This window comes from Haliotis cracherodii, unplaced genomic scaffold (genome assembly GCF_022045235.1).
Source record: "Haliotis cracherodii isolate W230 unplaced genomic scaffold, xgHalCrac1.p SCAF_1, whole genome shotgun sequence".
Taxonomy (NCBI): Eukaryota; Metazoa; Mollusca; class Gastropoda; order Lepetellida; family Haliotidae; genus Haliotis; species Haliotis cracherodii.
In genome coordinates this window covers 33,481,596-33,503,834 of record NW_027266264.1, presented here as the reverse complement: position 1 = coordinate 33,503,834, position 22,239 = coordinate 33,481,596, and the positions used below count along the sequence as shown (strand labels likewise).

At 40.6% G+C, this 22,239-nt stretch overlaps 1 protein-coding gene across 1 annotated transcript; it reads left to right on the top strand.

Annotated features, from left to right (window-relative positions):
* Window positions 1-883: 883 nt before the first annotated feature.
* On the top strand, window positions 884-12,320 carry LOC139463705 (mesenchyme-specific cell surface glycoprotein-like). The gene is made up of 11 exons (XM_071244962.1): window positions 884-938; window positions 2,663-2,860; window positions 4,132-4,365; window positions 5,129-5,318; window positions 5,934-6,063; window positions 7,273-7,387; window positions 7,985-8,164; window positions 9,077-9,148; window positions 10,695-10,939; window positions 11,461-11,681; window positions 12,136-12,320. Exons 2-11 carry the CDS (start codon window positions 2,668-2,670, stop codon window positions 12,257-12,259), a joined length of 1,704 nt encoding a protein of 567 aa, XP_071101063.1. The 5' UTR covers window positions 884-938; window positions 2,663-2,667; the 3' UTR covers window positions 12,260-12,320.
* The last annotated feature ends 9,919 nt before the right edge of the window (window positions 12,321-22,239 follow it).

Genomic DNA, 22,239 nt, shown 5'->3' with positions numbered 1-22,239 from the left:
CATTTCCGAGCACCATGACCTCAACATCAAACATGTTGTATTGTAGAGGGTTTATATGTGTTCTACATGGGTTCCGAATCAGGTGGTAAAGACATTTGGCCAAATATAATAATAAAAGTGGTATTTAATTGGCTTTAGAGCCCACATATCCTTCATTAAGATTGAGCGGTAAATATTCCATGAGAATTCACCTACATGACCTGTGGGGGTGTCAGATCTTAAGTAGTTTTGTAGCAAAAAATTGCATCCCCTCACTAACCCCCTTTTACGTATTGATGAGTTCATCAAGTTGAGTTTTACCTATTCACGAATAACCTTATCTAGATATCTGAGTTCGTTGTTTAACGCCGCACTCGGCAATATTGGACGGCGATCTGTAAATAACCGAGTCTTGAACAGACCATCCAGCGATTGACATCACGAGCATCGATCTACTCAATTGGGATACGATGACGTGCATCAACCAGCCTGACCACCCGATCCCGTTAGTGGCCTGTTACGACAAGTCGCATTTTACGGCAAGCATAGGTTGCTGAAAATCTTTTCAAACCCGGATCTTCACGGGTCGCAGATAATTTCCTATGCGTGAATTTATCAAGATTGACCTTAGTTTACAGACGGTTCTAGAACAGGTCAACCTAGAATGCCAACAGACCAGACATTCCATTTTTTAAGTAAATAATCCCAAGGATACCGGATTATTCATAATTTTTTACTATGGCACAAGCAACACCTGAAATAGGTTTGAACCTATATTACTGTAAATGCATTTTGAAGATTTAATGATATTTAAAAAGATGTAATACAGTTTATGATAATACGATAGAGGCTCCTCAAGTCTAGAATTGTGATTGTCTTATCAGTTTATCGGTGCCCTGCAAATCCCACCTTGCGTCCCCGTGTACTTCATGATCTCTTTGCTGTTGACCGCCACACAGGTAAGTCAATGGGACATGAGCTACTAAACGCGGATACTTATAATATGTGTGCTTACATATATTAAAAAAAAGGTATCAGGTATTTTGACGTTATATATACTACGAGAAAAGATAGACGTGTCCATATATATGAATTATTGACGAGTAATTTACAGTTAAAAGTTTATTAATTGGACTCTGGGTGTTGGCTAGTCCTCCAAGTGTTAACAAGAAACGTGTTAGCCTTTCACTGCGTCACTTATTGTCGGGTTACAGAGGAAAAAGAAGTCGCACTTCGAAATGTCTCTACATTGTAAACTGCTGTACAAACGTCTCAAAAGGGTGTTGCTAACCACAAATAGATATTTATGACCAGTACTTGGTGTCATGTCTCGGCCAATCCATTTACAAGCTCGGATTCAGTTGGACGACACACCTGCTGAATGACCTCGTGTCGGAAGTCCTCCAGGTGGCCTGTAGGGTTAGTGACAGTCGGGACAGCGGGTGAAGACCTCGATGTTACTGATCCTGCACAGCTGTCGTCTTTTGGGGCCAAACCTACTAAATATCTTGGGGATTTCAGTGCGGTCACTGGCACCAGTTAGAGGCCCGTTCCAAATGACACCCCAGTGTCTATTAAACCAGGGAGTCTATATATTCCTGTAAGTCTATATAAGCTGTTGTTATAGTTTTCCTGGTTAAACCTACAGAAGTATAACGGGGATTTCGTAGGTAATTGGATCAAAGTAGGAGTACCAATCATTCGAAAAAAGGGGACTTCAAAACACCCTTTGGTCCAATGACCTGGTTTGAGATGACCAAGTAGGTTTGCATTACCACTAAGCCCTTGCTAGTTCATCTTTCGCTGATCAGCCAGGGGCCAAGTCTTGCTTTGAACAAAAATGTGTGTTCAATTGAAATCAAATTTATTTCACCCAGTACTTTAAAATACAATTAGGAGCTGTATGAGAAAAATAATTAAGAAGGCTGAAAAACAAAGAGTCATATTCAAAATGATTTTATTTATTTGTTTCTTTATAACTGACCTTATTCGAACCTTGGGGACACGTGAAGAAAATAATGGGTAATTTTTTGTGTAAGTTTAGTATACTTATTGTGATTTAAGTTATGAAATGCTATATTTATCCGAAAATATACAATGGATATTACACTCGAGTGAAATAACATTGCTGCGGGAACTATTTACAGTCTGCCTCAATGACATTATGTTTTTCAGAGTAAGATTATAAAGCTGATAACCAAAACGTAATGAATACTTAGGATATTTGTTATATTTTGTCAAATAACACGTTTATCTAATCTCGTGACCTGTAAAAAAAAGTTGATATAGTTAAGAATTTGAATTCAATATACACTCAACTTCGAACAGAATAATTTTCTTTGATAATTTGAAGCGGTAAATGTAACAAGCTATAAAAATATAAGTGTTTCAATAGAAACAGTTCAAAATTGGTAGGATTATGGCAAAATATTTTATTACCTTTAAGACTGCATTTCATAAAGTTCATATAGGATTCAAAGTCAAATTGACGTAATGAGTCAGCATAAACTTTGTCTTTTGCTATTGAAACATTGTTTTTCGGTTTATGGAAACACACAAAACACATACGTGGGGGTACTTAGATCAACCAGTCACATGCAAGTCTGAGTCAGTGATCCCACCAGGATCTGAGACAAGGGCTATCGGGCAGAAGTTGTTGATATGCTTCTCGATTACCTTGCAGAACCAATGTTACCTAGACTCAGCGTTGGCGTTGCCCTAGTGATCTTCATTGGGGGATGCTGCGGCAGGTACGTCATCCGTCCCCTTGGTTACCTGAAACTCCCAAACAGCGTCACCCCCACAGACACATACAAGATCCTCTCGGGGTCAGCAGAGGAGGCGGCGTACGACCCCGATGACCAACTCATCTATGTCGTAGGTACGTTCATCCAGTAGTCAAACTATTTCTTCTTCCACCATACAACGATATGAGTAGATTGACTTTTCTTCCATTGTCACATCATCACGTTTGATTGTTTGTGGTTTAACACCGCACTCAGCAATAGTCCGGCTAAATGAAGGCGGTCAGGCAATAATCGAATCAGGACCAGACAATCCAAAGCCGTCTGCCTTAAACATGCATGCCCACTACTCTGCCACCATCAGCAACATCCTCTTTACTCCTTCAAGTGGATATATCGATCAGCAACATATCCCCGTACCACCAAAGTTATAAACATTAACACCAGCATAACATTTGGCTTGCCTCCTTTACAAAACTGATCATCTTCCCGAGGCAATGGAGTTAACTGACTGTAAAAGTCCAGTTTCCCCACTTGCCGAACTAGGCTGTGATTATGGAGTAATATTTTGGCTGGACTAATGAGTCTATGCATAGTCCAATCAAAATCGCGTTACGAAACCGACATCAAACAAAACATCGTAAACAAAATGGATTTCAACGTACAGATTTCGGTCGACTGCCGGATTTTCAAAGGGTGTGTGCCGTCAACTAGGAGTCGATATATATTTAGGAGATAAACATACTGTGTTTTCAATGTAGAGCGAGGTTACCTGTAGATTTAACCCCGCTAAATTGAATCTGGAACCGAAGGCGCAGCGTGAGCTTTCAACTGTTAAATTTAGCGCGGTTAAATCTACAGATAACCTCGCTCTACATGGAAAACACAGTATGTTTATCTCCATTCTTCCATGACTAAATAAAACGCGAACTATTTGGCGAACTATATACTGAGTGAAGCGGCATGGGTTGAGTCCAGTGTTTAGAGTGGGTTATCGATCCGAATTACGGAATTAATGAACAAAATATGGCGATGTATATACTCAAGCAGTTTGTTTACACCGTAATACTTCACTCGAACATATGACAGGCATTGAAAGCATATAAGCATGGAAACTAGGTAAGCATACAGAACTGGGCGCCGCCATTTTGTTTGAAGAAAATGCAAGTACTATGATGGGTGGAATCTGGTTGGTCAATGGGAGGGGCATAGCGGGGACATAACTCATAATTGCCATTGGCGGCGCAACGATCGGGCCCAGAAATTCCAGCCTAGTTCGTCAAGGGTGGAAACTGGACAAACAAAATACTGTTCAAAGCGGATCTTGACACAACTCATTCACAGGGCACAACGTACATTGCTAATGACATGATTCACAGAGCTAGATCAGCAGGGTTGTTTGTTTCAGGCGAAGGATCTCGACTACTCCACGTCGTGGACGTCACCAACCCCATGATGCCAAAGCGTCTCTTTACCCATGAGTTCAGCAGTGCTGATGGTGTACCGCGAGACGTGGAGGTCTGCAACGGCGAGGTGGTTGTAGCTATGTCCTCCGATGTACCCGTATTTCCGGGTCACTTGTTCTTTTTCAGGACATATAAACGAGGCTCTGATAAGATGGACTTTGACGGCAAAGTTACCGGTACGTTACTTCAGATCTCTACGGATTATCTAGAAAATTGTTGAATGGAGAATGAAGCACTTGTTAGCTTTCAATGGCCACCCGTCCTTAACTTCAAAGGAGGCAAGGCTGGAGTGAACTGGAATTCCAAGCAACCTTCCATATATATATGATTTTATGCTCTGTGGTTTACTTACACTATTCATGAAATGGCAATGTCTCAGTTTGACCAAACATTTGCTCAAGAGTCAAGTCCCCCTTTAAATATCCCTCGACCTCGAATTGGTCTTTTTCAACAGCCGTTGTGACCACCCGATACCCAATTCAGCCAGGTAATGTTCTATCAGGTGTATAGAATGCAACCATTAAGAACAATAAGGCATAGAATAATCAGATGAAGAAGCGTCCCGTATGTCGTTACATTCGTCACCAACTCGTCCAATTCCGGGACAAGTCATTTTAGATCTTGTTGTAGGTTAAGGAAACATGCGAGTTGTGACGAATGATGTCGTTCGTCACCACTCGCGTATTTCCGTAACCAAACGGAATGACACGAGGTGGCCACCAATGAAAGCTATGTTAGTCTCGGACAAAATTAGCAGTCTTGTCCAAGTTTAAGTCATGTCTTTCAACAACAACTACTCCTCTGTGGAGGAAGGTTCATGATGTGAACAATCCCAGGAGAATCTGATCACCCAAGTTGACACCAGACACTTATTACAAAATCTAGACTGAGACTATCAAAGTACATAAATATTCATCATATTCACACTCTGCCGGACAGTGGGCGAGTTCCCGGATGTACTGAAGTTCGCCCCCGACTGCAAGACCCTGGTTGTCGGGAACGAGGGGAGGTCAGGGGTAGACTACGCGGGGAGGTACCTCGACCCCGAGGGCACGCTCACCATCATCTCCAAGTCGACAACTGGCAACCCCTCGGAGAGATTCGTCGATTTCAATAAGTTCAACAGCAGGTACACCATATAACCAACCCCTTGAACACAATAAAACGGCATCCACTTCAAGGCTGTCATTTAGAGTCGCAAAGCTATACAAACACTATTTAATGTTTTCCAGCGAAGCTGTCTTTTAATACGTTGAGTCCCAGTCTCATTAAATCAGATCTTTGTGCTAGCTAGCACTAAGATCTGATTTTAATGAGATTGGTTGAAACCGTCAATAGAAACAATTACCGTATTTCCTCTATTAGACGCCCGGGCTTCTATTTATTTCGGGCAAGCCTTTGACCCGGCGTCAATTAGAGGCCCGGCTTCTATTAATACCCCCATTTCACTATGACCACGAATGTCCCGAATCGTCACGAAATGGAAATATTTTGTGTTCGTAGATATCCGTAGATTGTACAGACTGTAATTGTATCAACTGATCGACCCGGCGTCTATTAGAGGCCCGGCTTTTATTTTTTGCACTGAACAATTGACCCGGCAACAATAGAGGCCGGCGTCTATTAAATTCCCGGCGTGTATTAAATCGCCGGCGTCTAATAGAGAAAATACGGTAGGTTACGAAAACTATAACCATTCTTTCATGTGTTCCAACTTTGCAATGATGCTGTTGTATGCCCACAGACATGAGATTCGCAGTGTGGCGAAGTCCATCCCTTCAAATCTCCTGCCCACTCGCAGCACAATCGCACAGGAGCTGGAGCCGGAGTACGTGACAGTGCCCAGTACGACAACTGCCTATGTCACGTTCCAGGTGAGTACCACTAAGACACAGGGTTCATTGTACATAGTTGCGTCCCTTACGCCGATTTGGTGTTTGAATCCCAGAACCGCCCTGATTGTAATCCTTGGTATCAAGTGATATACTTGCGTTGCCTCAGGCTTTGCCCTCTCATTTCATAAGGTACCACGCTGTGACAAAACTGAAAAAAGCGGACTTAAACCCAACGCATCTCCTGATGGAACACAATAGTCATCAGTAACCTATGCTTGTATTGTTTTAAGGGTTACCGTATTTGGCGTAATAAGCGCCCAGGGCGCTCTCAAAATTAGAAACAGTGGGCTCGAACAGAGTTGAAAGATAGCGCTGTGTATTTTGTGTCTCGAATTCGAGAGGAGCGGGCAAATTTATATGTATTTATATTGTGAGACGGCTGGGACTGAGAATAGGTTCGAGATACCGTACATTCGAGATAACAGAGTTCGAGATAACGAGGTTCGACTGTTGTCGTTAGTCTGGGCACCAATGGGGTTGTACGGTGGTCTAAGGCGCCCAAAGTTTCCGTGTTTCGTCTCCTGTATGCTAGCCGGCTGTCGTGGGTTCGAATCTCAGGTTCTCTTCACTTCTCAGATTCTTAGTATGTCAGAATCAGGTTATGGTTTCATGAAATAAGCAGTAACCAACAGCAATCAATTTGGTTTTTCCCCACATTAAACTGACACGCCGTGATAGTAGAAGTACTGTTCCGAACTGCGTTAATTTGTAAACAGCTTAAACGCTTAAAACATAGGTACAGGCTTTAATCAACGAACACTTTTAAATTTACACATATATGTCATTCTCATTAAAATCAGATCGTTTACACCGACGCAATCATACCTCCATGCGTTAACTTAAGATCGGAGGACATCTCTATAGAAAGTCGCGTAAGGTGAACTTTCGAATAGGCCAATCAGCGTCGAGACTTCTGAATTATCGATATGGGTATGCGAAGTCTGATTCCTTTAAGTGCTGGCCGAGATGACCTTGACATTTTGGCGAGCCGGTAGCCCCAGTGTGATAACGATGCCCTTTCAGTTTCAGTATTCCAATTGCATTATGCCAATACACTGTACATCCTTGTACGTTTAGTTGTCGATCATAACATGAAGAGTTCATGTTGAAACCTGGTAACCCGAAATGCCATGCCAAATTGTCCGTAGAGTAAGGCTTTGAAACAGATGGCTTTGTCTTAACCCACAGGAGAACAATCTGATCGCCCAGATCAATTTGAAGGACGCGACTGTGCCTGTTCTGTTTACCATGCCACCCAAAGACTTCAGTGATGTCGCAATTGATGCGAGTGACCGGGATGGAGGTACGGTCGCAACGTGTGGGGTATTGTACAAACACACCCTCGTTTTCGGAGAGAGAGACTCATTAAGAGTTGCGTCCCTTAGCCGTGTCAGGAGTTGTAGTTTATATCCTAGAATACCCCGATTATAATCCTTGATCTGTCAAGTGGTAAAAGTGTGAGACCTGCGTCTCATTAGGCTTTCATCTGACACTGAACACATTTCTAAGGTTGGTTAAAGTTTATTTCTTTCCATATTTATTTTCTTCAGATGTCATAATGTAGAACTGATCTATTTATTACGATGATTATTTTATGTTGATATTTATATTTGATATGAACATTATTTTTGGAATATTTTGGTTACTTATTCCCAAATCGTCCAAGGGGCCAGAATTCGCAGTGCAGAGTTACATCCCCTCTCATCGTCGGTTCGAATTACAGATGCATAGTGATAATGATCCTAGGTTTGTCAGCACCATGCTCGTGTTTTTTTGTAAAGTGAGAAATGTCTACGGCCTGCGACACCTTTGACTTAACCCTATGACATAAGTGAAATAATATAAAATCATGTTCAAATGGGCGTTAAACTCTCTTGTCTAATACCAACCTCTGTGCCAGGAATCCACATGCAGAAGTTCCCTCTCCGCGGCCTCCGCCAGCCCGACGTCATCAAGAGCCTCGTGTACAACCGCAGGACCTACCTGTTTGTAGTGGACGAGGGCGCCATGTCCTCCTTCAGCACGGCCTCCCACAGCATACAGTGGGATGAAGGAGAGAGGGCTAAGGTGGTCAGTTATCGTAAGTCATCTGGACTAGGGGCCCATGAAGATCCGGATTAGAATGGGTCTTCGGCAACCCATGCTTGTCTAAGAGGCGACTATATATGCTTGTCGCTAGAGGCGATTAACGGGATCGGGTGATCAGGCTCACTGACTAGGTTGATGCATCGTATCCCAACTGCTTATGATGTCAACCACTGGATTGTCTGGTCCAGACTAGATTATTTACAGACCGCCGTCATATAAATAAAATATTGCTGAGTGCGGCGTTAAAAAAAACAAAAACAAACAAAATACGCCTATAGATTTGGTTGCTGGTGGCTTACAGCGACCGGGCCTACCATCAACAGTACCTTGTTCCGATGTTTGTTCGATCCACGCAATTGTAATACGAACAGGCAATCAACGAAGTCGGCGAGCTTGACCACCCGATCTTAAGTCGCCTCTTTCGACAAGCATGGGTGGCTGGGTATCTACATTCTTATCCGGAATCCCCACGGGTGTATGGACTCGTTTTGGGATCATGGGGATATACAGTGCCTAAGCTTCCTGTACCCATGCAGGATTAACGTCATCACTCTAGCTATCGGTGGTTGTCGTTAAAGCTTGCCAATAATAAACATTGATTGAGTTAAACGTATCTTTAGAATGACGCCTCATATAGTGGCAATACGTTACGCTACTATAAATGTGTTGAAATTGTATAACACCAAATTTAAAAGCAAACAGTATACTTCTTGAAATACATATTAAATTTTTAGATGCACAGATACGACACATATTAGCCAGTACATAGATCTGTTAGAAGTACTAGGCATGGGAGATAAATGACTTTAATATCTATATTTGGGTGAGATGTGATCTGTATGGTAGCTGTATGTTAGTAGATATAGGCATGACGTTGATGTTATTCTCAGAGTCTTCTTTGCAGAGAAAGGATATGACACGAGTGCCATCACCAACGTCTCATTCCTCGCCGACCTCAACGACGACAGCAAACTGGGTAAGGAGGAATAAGTGCGTTATTTTGGGACAATGCAGTAGCTACTTGAGACCCATTGACTCAAAGTGCCAGTATGTGTCTAACTATAACCACTCGGCGCTCGGCATTAAAGGGCTAAAACAAGGACTGGTCGGCTCGGAATCGGTAAACTGTGTCTGAGTGGGGTCACCATGTTAAACTGTGGCATGGTATGTCTGGGCTTGCACTGTCAAGTCAGCCATGTCGCTATATAAGTTCAATAATCTTGAACCCGAAGTAAACCACATTTCACCTCACCTCACCAAGGGATACATGGAAGTGAGTGGTAGATTATTAGTCCTGGTGTCTTTAGTTGCCGTATACGGTGTCATACTAGGTAAGCAGGAAAATATTTGGCGAGGCGTCAATATTTTCTGCTAACCTAATATGACACCGTATGGCATCTAAAGACCCCATAACGAAGTCATTATCCCGAAACATTTTCACTGTCTGGTATGTTTATTGCTTATTTTGTCATGTCAAAATGAAAACTTGCAACACTTACAACTATTGACGTTAAGGGTCGAAGGGAGACTACTCTTCAAACCCAGGATGCCAAGCTGTTGAAATGTTTAACTATAGTCTTTATCAATAAAGTCACGAACGTGATTTAAAAAAAATATATAATGTCCTTGCACATTACAATTAATGATATAAAATACAAAACAGTGACGCATAACGAATTTCTGTACCAGAATTGTAATGATAAATATATGAGGGGGGTGATGGAAAATCCAAGATGGCTGTTACTGGCGGTATGCGGTCTCATATTACATCAGTAACAACTAGCTTTGATTTTTACTGACGGTATACGGGCTCATATGGGGTTAGAAGCACGGCTCTCTGATTCGTCAATCTCACTTTGAGGCATAATACGAACAAAAAGGGGGTGGTGTTCTACTTTTTTCAAGGTGTATATTATGTTGGTAACGATTGCATCGGAATTCAAGATACATATTACCACATCCAACCATTAGTCCTCAATAGGTGGTAAAGTTGGCTGGTTGACAAACAATAGATAAACTGGCAACATATGGAGCGCGCTTCAAAACTTCGGGAAAACATATTTTTAAGAAGGGTATACGTGATGTTTCAAATACTCGTAGTCCTATTCATACAAAGTCAATATATACCAGTAATATACGAAGTAAGAGCCTTGTCAACTTCCTTTTAAGATGGGTAGCTCATGGATGCGTGAATATCGCCCTGTCTGTACGATTGTTGAATCACAGAGAAAAGCCCAAATATTCACCACTGTATTCGGGGTAAATGTTTCTCTTTGAGATAAGTAATCTTTGCGGTGTACCCGTGAACATCCGGGCTGGTCTTCAGCAACCATACTTGTCTAAGAGGCGATTAACGGGATCGGGTGGTCAGGTGCACTGACTTGGTTTATAATCCCAATTGCGTTGATGACAATCACTGAATTGTGTAGTCCAGACTCGATTATTTACAGACCGCCATTATATAGCTGGAATATTGATGAGTATACCGTTAAACAATAAACAAACGTACAAAAACCTTGCAGGGCGCCTGTATGTGAGCCGCATCGACGGGTTAAACCCGTTCACCAGTAAGATCGAGGACGTGTACACATACGGAGGGCGGGGCTTCTCCATATGGGACGGCTCCTCCATGGCGATGCTGTACGACAGCGGTGACGAATTGGAACGCCGCGCCAGGGACTCCTACTACAACGTCTTCAACTCCGAAGGTGTGGAGCCTACGGTATACTCCCCCGAGACCCTTAAGGACAGCGTATCAGACGACATGGTGAGTTCCATCGTCACTGCATCGCAAGGTTGTGGAACAGACTAGGTATACCCGGTAACCGATGCTTGTTGTTGGAGGTGACTGAACCGGGGATCGGCTGGTCACAATGGCTACTGTGTATGAGCATGCTGAGGCTTGAAGCACTGTTGTTATTACTCAGCAATCCCCACCTTTCTAACACTTGTAAATGTGTAGAAATGAAATGTTTGAGAGCAGTTACTGCTCACGCTATCAAACACTGGCTTTTCTAGTTCAGTTGGATATTGGTCCTCCAAGATTTCGTTAAGAGTGTGTATTTTGTCATTGTTTACACATAAGTACAGACATTGGCGTACAAATAGTCCAGAATCCCTGATCCCGCGTAAAAACCATGAATAGAGCACGATTAACTTTGACAGATTTGTTTTACTGAAAATAAAAGTTGATTTCATATATATATGTCTCTTGATTATGGACTGGGTACTGTCGCTTTTCTTAATATACATTTATAATCTCTTCTGCTATATTATCCAACACTGCAGGGTCCCAAACCGAATGCAATGGACGTGATCAGAGACAATAACGAGAACTTAATCCTCGTCGGCAGTGAAACAACCGGCATCATCTACCTCTACAACGCCACCCTCGGCACTAAGGTCAAAGTCGACTTCCAGGACGTATACAGACGCGGCAAGACAGACTCGCTGTGGTCTCAACTGTATGATGACGATGCTGCCGGAGATATGTCGATCTCTGACATCGGGTAGGTAGAGCAACATCATCGGGGGTAGAGTTTCGTCATCAGTGACACGAAGTTGGTATATTGCGGGGTCATCAGTGATCCCGGGTGGGTAGAGTGTCGTCATCAGTGACATAACGTTGGTATATTCCGACGTCATCAGTGACACTGGGTAGGTAAAGCGACGTCATCAGTGACATGAAGTTGGTGTATTGCGGTGTAATCGGTGACACCGGGTGGGTAGAGTATCGTCATCAGCGACATAACGTTGGTATATTGCGACGTCATCACTGACATCGGGTAGGTAAAGCGACGGTAGCGAGAGCGACATTTGGCTATATCATACACTAAACTATTATATTTTACGAACGCATCAAACTACATCTGAGAACCAACGACTGGTGTTTTGACTGCTTCATGTCGACTGTTTTCAGTGTCTGATTAAAGCAGCGATGCGTTTGTCACTGGTACGTTTCAGGTTTATCTCAGCTAGTCAGAGTCCGACCAACAGAACGATGTTCTACGTGCTGGGGGCAGGCAGCGGTTCCGTGTCTCTGTATGAAGTGGAGGACCTGGGACCCGATCTACCTTCATTTCCCTAGGAGGGACTTGTGACAATAAACTTTTACAATGGTGGAATCATGGCATTTCATTAAAAAATGTCAGAACATATTGTTTGTGGTGGGTGATGTGTCATATTGAAATTTTATCTTTGTTATAACAACAAGCATCCTTTGGGGATGACGGAGTTGGATGTAATGCTGCTTTTAACAATCATTCAGGTTTATGAGTGGATTTGGGTTTAGCGCGACCTTGAATTGAATTCCAGTTACCTCACATCATGTCATCTTAATGTGGGAGGAAGCACGAAGTGATGCAGGTCTCAGACGTTTACCGTGCACTTTGGTGAAACCCACGAGCGGAAATGGTGTTGACAAACCTCGAAATATAGTCGGGCCAAATCGGGATTCGAACCGACGATCGCGCCATCCACGACGATACACAATCAAACGGTACAACTCTGAATCCTCATTACAGTCGCCATTTAAAGTATAGGAAATACCCTTGGGTCTATTCTGCCCCGGAATTCCGCTTCTTCACGACGATATGATCTTTTCAGTTGCTTAAAATAAATCGCTTGATGATAAATAATATATTACATAGCGTGATTCCGTGCTGCACGTGCATGAATCCTCGCCATCAAAAGAGCAGGAATAGTCAGGAGACTACTTGGAAAACCTTTGTTGAAAATATGTTGGCATGGATGATCCCAGTGAGTGTCATATATTTAACCAACCAACAGAAATTTATCGCTATAATCTCGTGGGAATTTGTTTCCAGTCAAAACGGACTGTCGCCAGAGTCTGTAGTCTGGCAGGTATGAAGTGCAAGCACTAGTATGGATGCTTGCTCAAACACTGGCCCATATTGTCTAGAATTGTGCATGGACACGTTTAGCAACATCTTAAATGTGAAGTCATTGCCTTATGTATGGCGTACACAAACAGACGATGTGACAAGGACGGAAGGGCAATATTGAACAGCAGTCGTATCATAGACCGGGAGACGGTTTGGTCACGTGACGAATATAGTGCCCTTGTCAGTAGCATGGAAATAGAATATAATCTGGGAAATCCGCTCAAGAGGACAAAAATGTGTTCCGACCGCTGTTCATGGGATTGCCTAGACACACTCTGAACACGATCGGTCATTTCTACAGAAACTAACTTCTTTGCTGTTACGGAAAGGGGCAAAGTTTGCCTATTACATCCACCCTCGTCACAGCGTTCTGTGGTTGCCCTTCATTACCTGCCAAACCCGGGTCGCCGTCAGGGGTTAACAACGAAGCCTGGCTGCTACCTGACGGCATTGTTCAATGTGTCAAACACTATTATGACCGCATTCATTGATACCAATTCCTTGGCTTGGAACATAACCAGCCTCAACCCAAAACAAAGTACATTTTGACCTATTACAGACTCAATGACATAGGTCTGATTTTCTCGCTCCTGAAGTTTTTCGTACACCAGTAGACGGTTTAACACTATACGCGAAGAATCAGTCGATTAATGATCAATAATTTTTCGTTCCATACATACTCCACCATGACAATACATATCGATGCATATGTCATCACACACTGTTGAGCCAGAAACCTAATTACACGGGTATCCACAACAAACAGCCAATAAACAACAAGGCATATTTTCTTATACAAGATACTATACAGCAATGTTTCACATTTGTCTTAAGCATGACAAACACCACTCTCAACTATCCAATGGATTATATCTCCATTCTATTATGATAAATACCTGGACAAACCACCAACTCATCAAAACTTGAAGTAAAAACATACTGCTCAGTGTCTAGTAAGGTTATGTATGCTACCTAAAACAAGTATTATCATACCTTTGGCTCCATGTGGTTTAGAGGGCCACTGTCAGCCAAGTGGTTCAAGATGCCACACAGGGACTCACCCTCACTGTAAAGTTGTGATGTTGAATCCTATACTTTCATGGTTCTCTGCTCAAAGTCCATTTACTCACAACAGGCCATACTATTCATATACCCACAGGCATGTAATTTATAAGTCTGTCATACAGACTCGTCACCCAGCAGTATTCCAGCTATATGATGGCGGTCTGTAAATAATTTGGTCTGGACCATACAATCCAGTGATTGATATCATGAGCATCGATCCACATGATTGGGTTATGATGGCATGCATCTCCAAAGTCTGGGAGCCTGACCAGCCGTTAGTCGTCTCTTATGACAAGCATAGTCGCCTTTTACGGCAAGTATGGGTTGCTGAAACAAATATATCCAATACAGCCCATGCAAGTCTATAATTTTTGGCAAGTCTAGATTACTTCAGCCTGAAAATGAAGAAAGGCTCCTTTTTAACACATTTTATGACTATAATTTAACAACTGTATTTTTCTGTAAAATATGGTCATTTCAGAAACTAGATGCTAGTCTTGTAATTTACAGCAAAATGACACAACAAACACATTTAGTTATGAATCACCAGTCTTTTATTCCTGGGCTACCAAAATTAACATAACAAGATGTGCTGCAGCACTCATTCAGCATCCACCTTCAACACACACTCACCAAGAGATTCAGTGGTATCTGGATGGTATTTTGGCAACATGGAAATACATCATTAACATATTACAAAGTATATTGCATTGATCATGTTGAGAATGGCCAGCCCCCTTGGTGATTACATCCCAACCACTAGATAGACCTAGATTGTGATACACTGTGATATGGGAAACACCTCACCTTTAACAATGACTCTTGATAATGTAGTCGAGAGAAGTGACCAAGTGATCTGCACAGCTGAATATGGAAAGTGGATGAGTGGAAATTTGACTTGGATAATAACATTTAGTGACCTATATTCAAGGTATGGAAACTTTTGGTTATATTTTGTTTTAGAACTGAATGACAAATGCCCAGCATACAATTTCAAAATGGGTCCTTTTACTCATTGAATCCACAAGATGACCTGACTTTGGCTGATACCATTTACTGGCCTTTATTCAAGTTTCACAGACCTTTAGAAAGGCTTTTGTTTTAGACCATGATGACAAATAAATATCAAAATGTAAAATTTTAAAATTGGTTAATTTACACCAAGAATTGACAAGGTGACCTGATTTTGGATCATATCATTTACTGGCCTTTATTCAAGTTTCAGAGACCGTTAGAATGGGCTTTAGACCATAAAGACAAATAAATATCAAAATGTAGAATTATAAAATCGGTCAATTTACTCCATGAATTGACAAGGTGACCTGACTTTGGATGATACCATTTTCTGGCCTTTTTCAAGTTTCAGACACCTTCAGAACGGCTTTTGTTTTAGACCATAATGACAAATAAATTTCCAAATAAAAAAAATTAAAATTGGTCAATTTACTCCATGAATTGACAAGGTGACCTGATTTTGGATCATATCATTTACTGGCCTTTATTCAAGTTTCAGAGACCGTTAGAATGGGCTTTAGACCATAAAGACAAATAAATATCAAAATGTAGAATTATAAAATCGGTCAATTGACTTCATGAATTAGCAAGGTGACCTGATTTTGTATCATACCATTTACTGGCCTTTATTCAAGTTATAGAAACCTTTGGATCGCTTTTGTTTGAGACAATAATGACAAATGAATACCCACATGTATAATTTAAAAATGGGTCCATTTACTCCATGAATTGACAAGGTGACCTGATTTTGGATCATACCATTTTCTTACCTTTATTCAAGTTTCAGAGACCGTTAGAATGGCTTTTAGACCATAAAGACAAATAAATATCAAAATGTAGAATTATAAAATTGGTAAATTTACTCCATGAATTGACAAGGTGACCTGATTTTGGATCATACCATTTATTGACCTTTATTCAAGTTATAGAAACAGTCTTTTGTTTCAGACAATAATGTTTGTTTGTTTGCTGTTTAACATACCCAAATGTGGAATTCAAAATGGGCCACTTTACTCATTTTTTCATGTTTATGCCCTATTATATATATTAGATGCATTGTTTAATGTCCTACTCAGCAATATTCCAGCTATGTGACAGCAGTATGTAAATAATTGAGTCTGGACCAGACAATCCAGTGATTGATATCATGAGCATCGATCCCCGCAATTGGGACTGATGACATGCATCAACCAAGTCAGAAAGCCTGACCACCCGATCCCGTTAGTCGCCTCTTACGACAAGCATAGTCGCCTGTTACGGCAAGCATGGGTTGCTGAAGACTTATTCTCTCCCCGGATCTTCACAGGTAATGACAAATACCCAAATGTGGAATTCAAAATGGGCCACTTTACTCATTTATCATGTTTATGCCCTATTATATATATTAGATGCATTGTTTAATGCCCCACTCAGCAATATTCCAGCTATATGACGGCGGTCTGTAAATAATTGAGTCTGGACCAGACAATCCAGTGATTGATATCATGAGCATCGATCCACGCAATTGGGATTGATGACATGCATCAACCAAGTCAGAAAGCCTGACCACCCGATCCCATTAGTCGCCTCTTACGACAAGCATAGTCGCCTGTTACGGCAAGCATGGGTTGCTGAAGACTTATTCTCTCCCCGGATCTTCACAGGTAATGACAAATACCCAAATGTGGAATTCAAAATGGGCCACTTTACTCATTTATCATGTTTATGCCCTATTATATATATATTAGATTCAATAGAATTTAAAAAGCCACCATACATATTAGGTCTAAAAACACTCATGGTTTGATAGTATCACCAAATTAGTATGCCACATGAGTGAATGTTTCAATTCAAAACCATTACCTGGCCTACCATCAATAAAAGGTCTAAATATTCTCCTGGTTTTAGGAAATTAGGGAATTAGTCAAATTAATATGCCAAATGAGATCATGGAGTTCAATAGAATTAGAAAAGCAACGATAAATATTCCATTAAGAAATACTCTTGGCTTTATGATACCAACCAACTAATAAGTGAGTAAATGTTTCAATTCAAATAACATTAGCTAACCCACCATCAAAAATAGGTCTAAAAGCTCTCTTAATGTTAGAATACAATCAAAATAATATGTCAAATGAGATCATCAATTTCACTAGAAAAAGAAAAGCTACCACACATATTAAGTCTTAAAACACTATTGGTTTGATAATATCCCCAAATTTGTTTCAATTCAATATCATAACCCGGACTAGCATTGAGTAATTGGGCTAAAATTTCTCTTGGTTTTAGGATACAAGCAAATAAATATGCCAAATGAGATTAAACCACCATACATATTAGGTCTACAAACACTGGTTTTTTTTCATAATATCACCAAATTAGTATGCCACATATGTAAATATTTCACTTTACTACCATAAGCTAAACCACCATCATCAAAATGTCTAATTACTCTCTTGGTTTTAGGTTACAACCAACTGTTTATACCAAATGATAGTAATATGCCAAATGAGACATTCCTTTTCAATAGAATGAGAAAAGCTACCATACATTATATTAGGTCTGAAAACACTGTGGGTTTGATATCATCAAATTTGTATGCCACATGAGTAAATGTTTCAATTCAATACCATGAGCTAACCCACCATCAACAATAGGTCTAATTTCTCTCTTGGTGTTAGGATACAACGAAAGTAATATGCCAAATGAGATCATCAATTTCAATAGAATTAGAAAAGCCACCATACATTATATTAGGTCTGGAAACACTGTGGGTTTGATATCACTAAATTTGTATGCCACATGAGTAAATGTTTCAATTCAATACCATAACCTGGACAGCTATTGAGTTATGGGTCTAAAAGTTCTCTTGGTTTTAGGACACAACCAAATGTTTATGCCAAATGATATCATCGATTTCAATAGAATTAGAAAAGCTGCCATAAACATTACATTTAAAAAATACCCGTGTTTATGATTCAAACAAATCAATACCATAACTTGGCCTACCATCAATAATACATGTAGGTCTAATTCTCTCTTTGTTTAAGGATACAACAATAGTAATATGCCAAATGAGATATTCCATTTCAATAGAATGAGAAAAGCCACCGTACATTATATTAGGTCTTAAAACACTGTGGGTTTGATATCAACAAATTTATATGCCACATAAGTAAATGTTTCAATTCAATACCATGAGCTAACCCACCATCAACAATAGGTCTAATTTCTCTCTTGGTGTTAGGATACAATGAAAGTAATATGCCAAATGAGATAATCCATTTCAATAGAATTAGAAAGGCCACCATACATCATATTAGGTCTTAAAACACTGTGGGTTTGATATCAACAAATTTATATGCCACATAAGTAAATGTTTCAATTCAATACCATGAGCTAACCCACCATCAACAATAGGTCTAATTTCTCTCTTGGTGTTAGGATACAATGAAAGTAATATGCCAAATGAGATAATCCATTTCAATAGAATTAGAAAGGCCACCATACATCATATTAGGTCTTAAAACACTGTGGGTTTGATATCAACAAATTTATATGCCACATAAGTAAATGTTTCAATTCAATACCATGAGCTAACCCACCATCAACAATAGGTCTAATTTCTCTCTTGGTGTTAGGATACAATGAAAGTAATATGCCAAATGAGATCATCAATTTCAATAGAATTAGAAAAGCCACCATATATTATATTAAGTCTGAAAACACTGCGGGTTTATTATCACCAAATTTATATGCCACATGAGTAAATGTTTCAATTCAATATCATAACCCGGACTACCATTGAGTAATAGGTCTAAAAATTCTCTTGGTTTTAGGATGCAACCAACTGTTTATGCCAAATGATATCATCGATTTCAATAGAATTAGAAAAGCCTCCACAAATATTACGTTTAAATATCCTCTTGGTTTTGTGATACCATTAAATTAGTATACCAAATAAGTAAATGTTTCAATTCAATATCAATACCTGGCCTACCATTAATGACAGGTCTAAAACATCTCTTGTTTGGTGATACAACCAAATGAATATGCCAAAAGAGATAATCAATGTCAATAAAATTAGCAAAATTAGTATGCCGTAATAAGAAATGTACCATACCATAATGCAGAGGCCATCAATAAATAGGTCTAAAAATTATCTTGGCTTTAGGATGCAATCAAATTAATGTACAAAATGAAATCATCAATTTAATATTTGCCGAATGCCGAATGACATATTTGACTGCAATAAATTAATAGAGGGTTTAGGGCTAAAAGTAATGGCTGAAATTACCTTCGTCTTCCTCCTTCAGCAGCTTAGAAAGCCGCTCCATTACTACGGTGGTTCAAGTCGAACCATCTAGTAAAAGGAAGAGAGTTGAATTTGGAACCACAGAATCCAAATCAACCGATAACATCGCAAAAGCGCAGGACTTACCGACAATCTAGTCGGCCCATATAAGACATATAGGAATCTCACGAGCAAAATCGCCCGTAACAACATGCAACTGGAATTCACAATTGCATGCAAGGAAAAAAGTCTGATACCTAGGTCATTTAGACCACTCATCCTGCAACACAAAACCAATTATAATCATGAATTGGCTAGAATCAGGAGCGAGGCGTCAAAAACATGCGCCTTGAAATTAATGGAAACACACATTTCCCAACTACATGTAAACATTTGTGAGCTGAGAGATCAGGCCACAATGGAGAAAAACAAACTCCAGAAGGATGCGGACAAAACGTCACTGGACACCATACTTGCCGCGTGCCAAACAATTTCCACCCGGGAGTCCACCAACTGGCACACGAAATTGGATAAACGATTCAATGAACTCAAAATCGAGTTTAACGAGAGGAACCCATACGATCCCAAACTCTTCATGGCACCCACCACCACCCCACGCAACCCGACAGGGGGTCCACGCCGCCAAGAGCCCAGACAGGTCAGGCCTCTGAATCGGTTCAACAACAAATCAAGACAGCCCTTTAAAAGGAAGACTCGAAATTTCCAACTGGAAAAGGTCCTACGGCAGCTTGCCAATGCCCTCAATGTGAGCGACAACAACAACACAGACATTAGCAATGAATTTTCATATTTGAATCTTAACAATAACAGTTCAAATAAAAATCCTGAACTTTACAAAAATGCCCTTGTAGTCAATCTGTCTCATTATCAATGTAATGAGACAGAACTCAGTGTTCTTATGAGCAAGGGTCTTACTTTTAGCCCTACACCTTTAGATACGGATCTTAGCAAAATATACACGGATCTTAAAGCCTTCTTTCGTAGAATGAGAATCTCTCCCTTCTTCCATGAGACAAACAAAACAGATACAGTTGACAACTTCAACGATCTAGAGAGTAAGTTTGGCCCACGAAGAATCTGGACCCCTAATCCGGGCATAGACCCGACGCTCGATGCCTTTATCAAATCAGTTAAACACTAATTTCTCAAAATGAACACCATCCCATTCATATGCAACAATCTCACACGTGCACAGAGAACGGCCATCAATAGTCTCAAAAACAACCCAGAAATCGTGATTAAAAAAGCCGACAAGGGATCAGCAGTCGTTATTCTCAACACTACTGATTACAAACAAGAGGCCAGACGTCAACTCACTGACACAAACTTTTATCTTAAAATAGACCATGACCCAACCATGGAATTCGCCAACGAGATCACACAACTTCTCACCAAAATCTTCACCAAAGAAGAGATCACTTATAAAATATTCAATGGACTGTTACCCAAAGACCCCAAACCAGGCCGGTTCTACCTCCTGCCAAAAATACACAAAAACCTAACACCTGGCAAAGTACCGGGCCGCCCAATCATAAGCGGAAACGGCACCACAACTGAACTGATCAGCAGCCTTGTTGACAAACACATAAAAGAGTTTGTCAAACATTATCCCAGCTACATTAGGGACACCACCCACTTTATCCAAACCGTGGGCGCCACCCAACAGTGACATTATCTTGGTTACTATGGACGTCACATCCCTCTACACCAATATACCCAACACGGAAGGCCTCCGTGCAGTAGCTCAGGCCATTAGACGTTTCAAACCTGACTGGTCCATCAGCCCCACTAGCTTACTCTCTTTACTTAGACAATTTTGTTTTCAACAATGAACATTTTGTTCAAACCGGAGGAACTGCTATGGGTACCAAACTAGCCCCATCATACGAAAACATTTTCATGGGAGAACTAGAAGAAAAACTTCTAAAAAAACACACTGATAGCCCAAACTTATACGTCAGGTTTATAGACGATATTTTCCTCATTTGGACTTTGGGCTACACAAGGTTAGAATCTTTCATCAAAGAAATGAACCAATCACATCCCACAATTAAATTCACTGCCGAATTTTCTAGAGAAAAAGTAGGTTTCCTAGACACATGGGTCATATTCAACCAAGAAACCAATCAACTGGATTTTGACCTATATTGCAAACCAACAGATACACACTCTTATCTGCTATACACCTCCTGCCATCCGCGACACATTAAAGTCAAAGGACCGTACAGTCAATTCCTCCGACTCAAAAAGATCTGCAATTCACAATCACAATACGAGTTCCACAGCAACAATCTAGTAAAGTATTACCTCAACAGAGGTTATCCCAAGAAAATTCTCTTGGACAATGAAACAAAAGCCAATGCTAAAGAGAGAACATCCCTCTTAACACTAAAACATACATCCTCCAAAGACACTAAACCAGTGATCTTTATCACAGATTACAACCCCACTGCACTCAAGGTCAGCTCCATGATTAAAAAATCCTGGCACCTACTCCTAGGATCAGACACGTGCAAAACCACCTTCCAAGTCCCACACATCACGGCATACAGGAAAAAACGCACTCTCAAAGATATTCTCATGAGAGTGGCAATCACCTATCCGCCACTCAAACCACAAATCAGCCGCCGAACGGTGCCCAATTTAGATGATAGCTGTCACAAACAGGTTTGCAAAATCTGCACAAATTTAAATCGGTCAACACCTTCAATAGCCACACAACAGGAAAAAAATACAAATGCCTTCCGCATTTCACTTGCAAAAGCAGAAACATAATCTACCTGCTTAACT

Coding starts and splice junctions, on each gene's coding strand:
- LOC139463705 (XM_071244962.1), top strand. CDS start 2,668: ATGTTACCTAGACTCAGCGTTGGCGTTGCCCTAGTGATCTTCATTGGG. Junction 5,319..5,933: donor TTCAATAAGTTCAACAGCAG/GTACACCATATA, acceptor GTATGCCCACAG/ACATGAGATTCGCAGTGTGG. Junction 11,682..12,135: donor ATGTCGATCTCTGACATCGG/GTAGGTAGAGCA, acceptor GGTACGTTTCAG/GTTTATCTCAGCTAGTCAGA.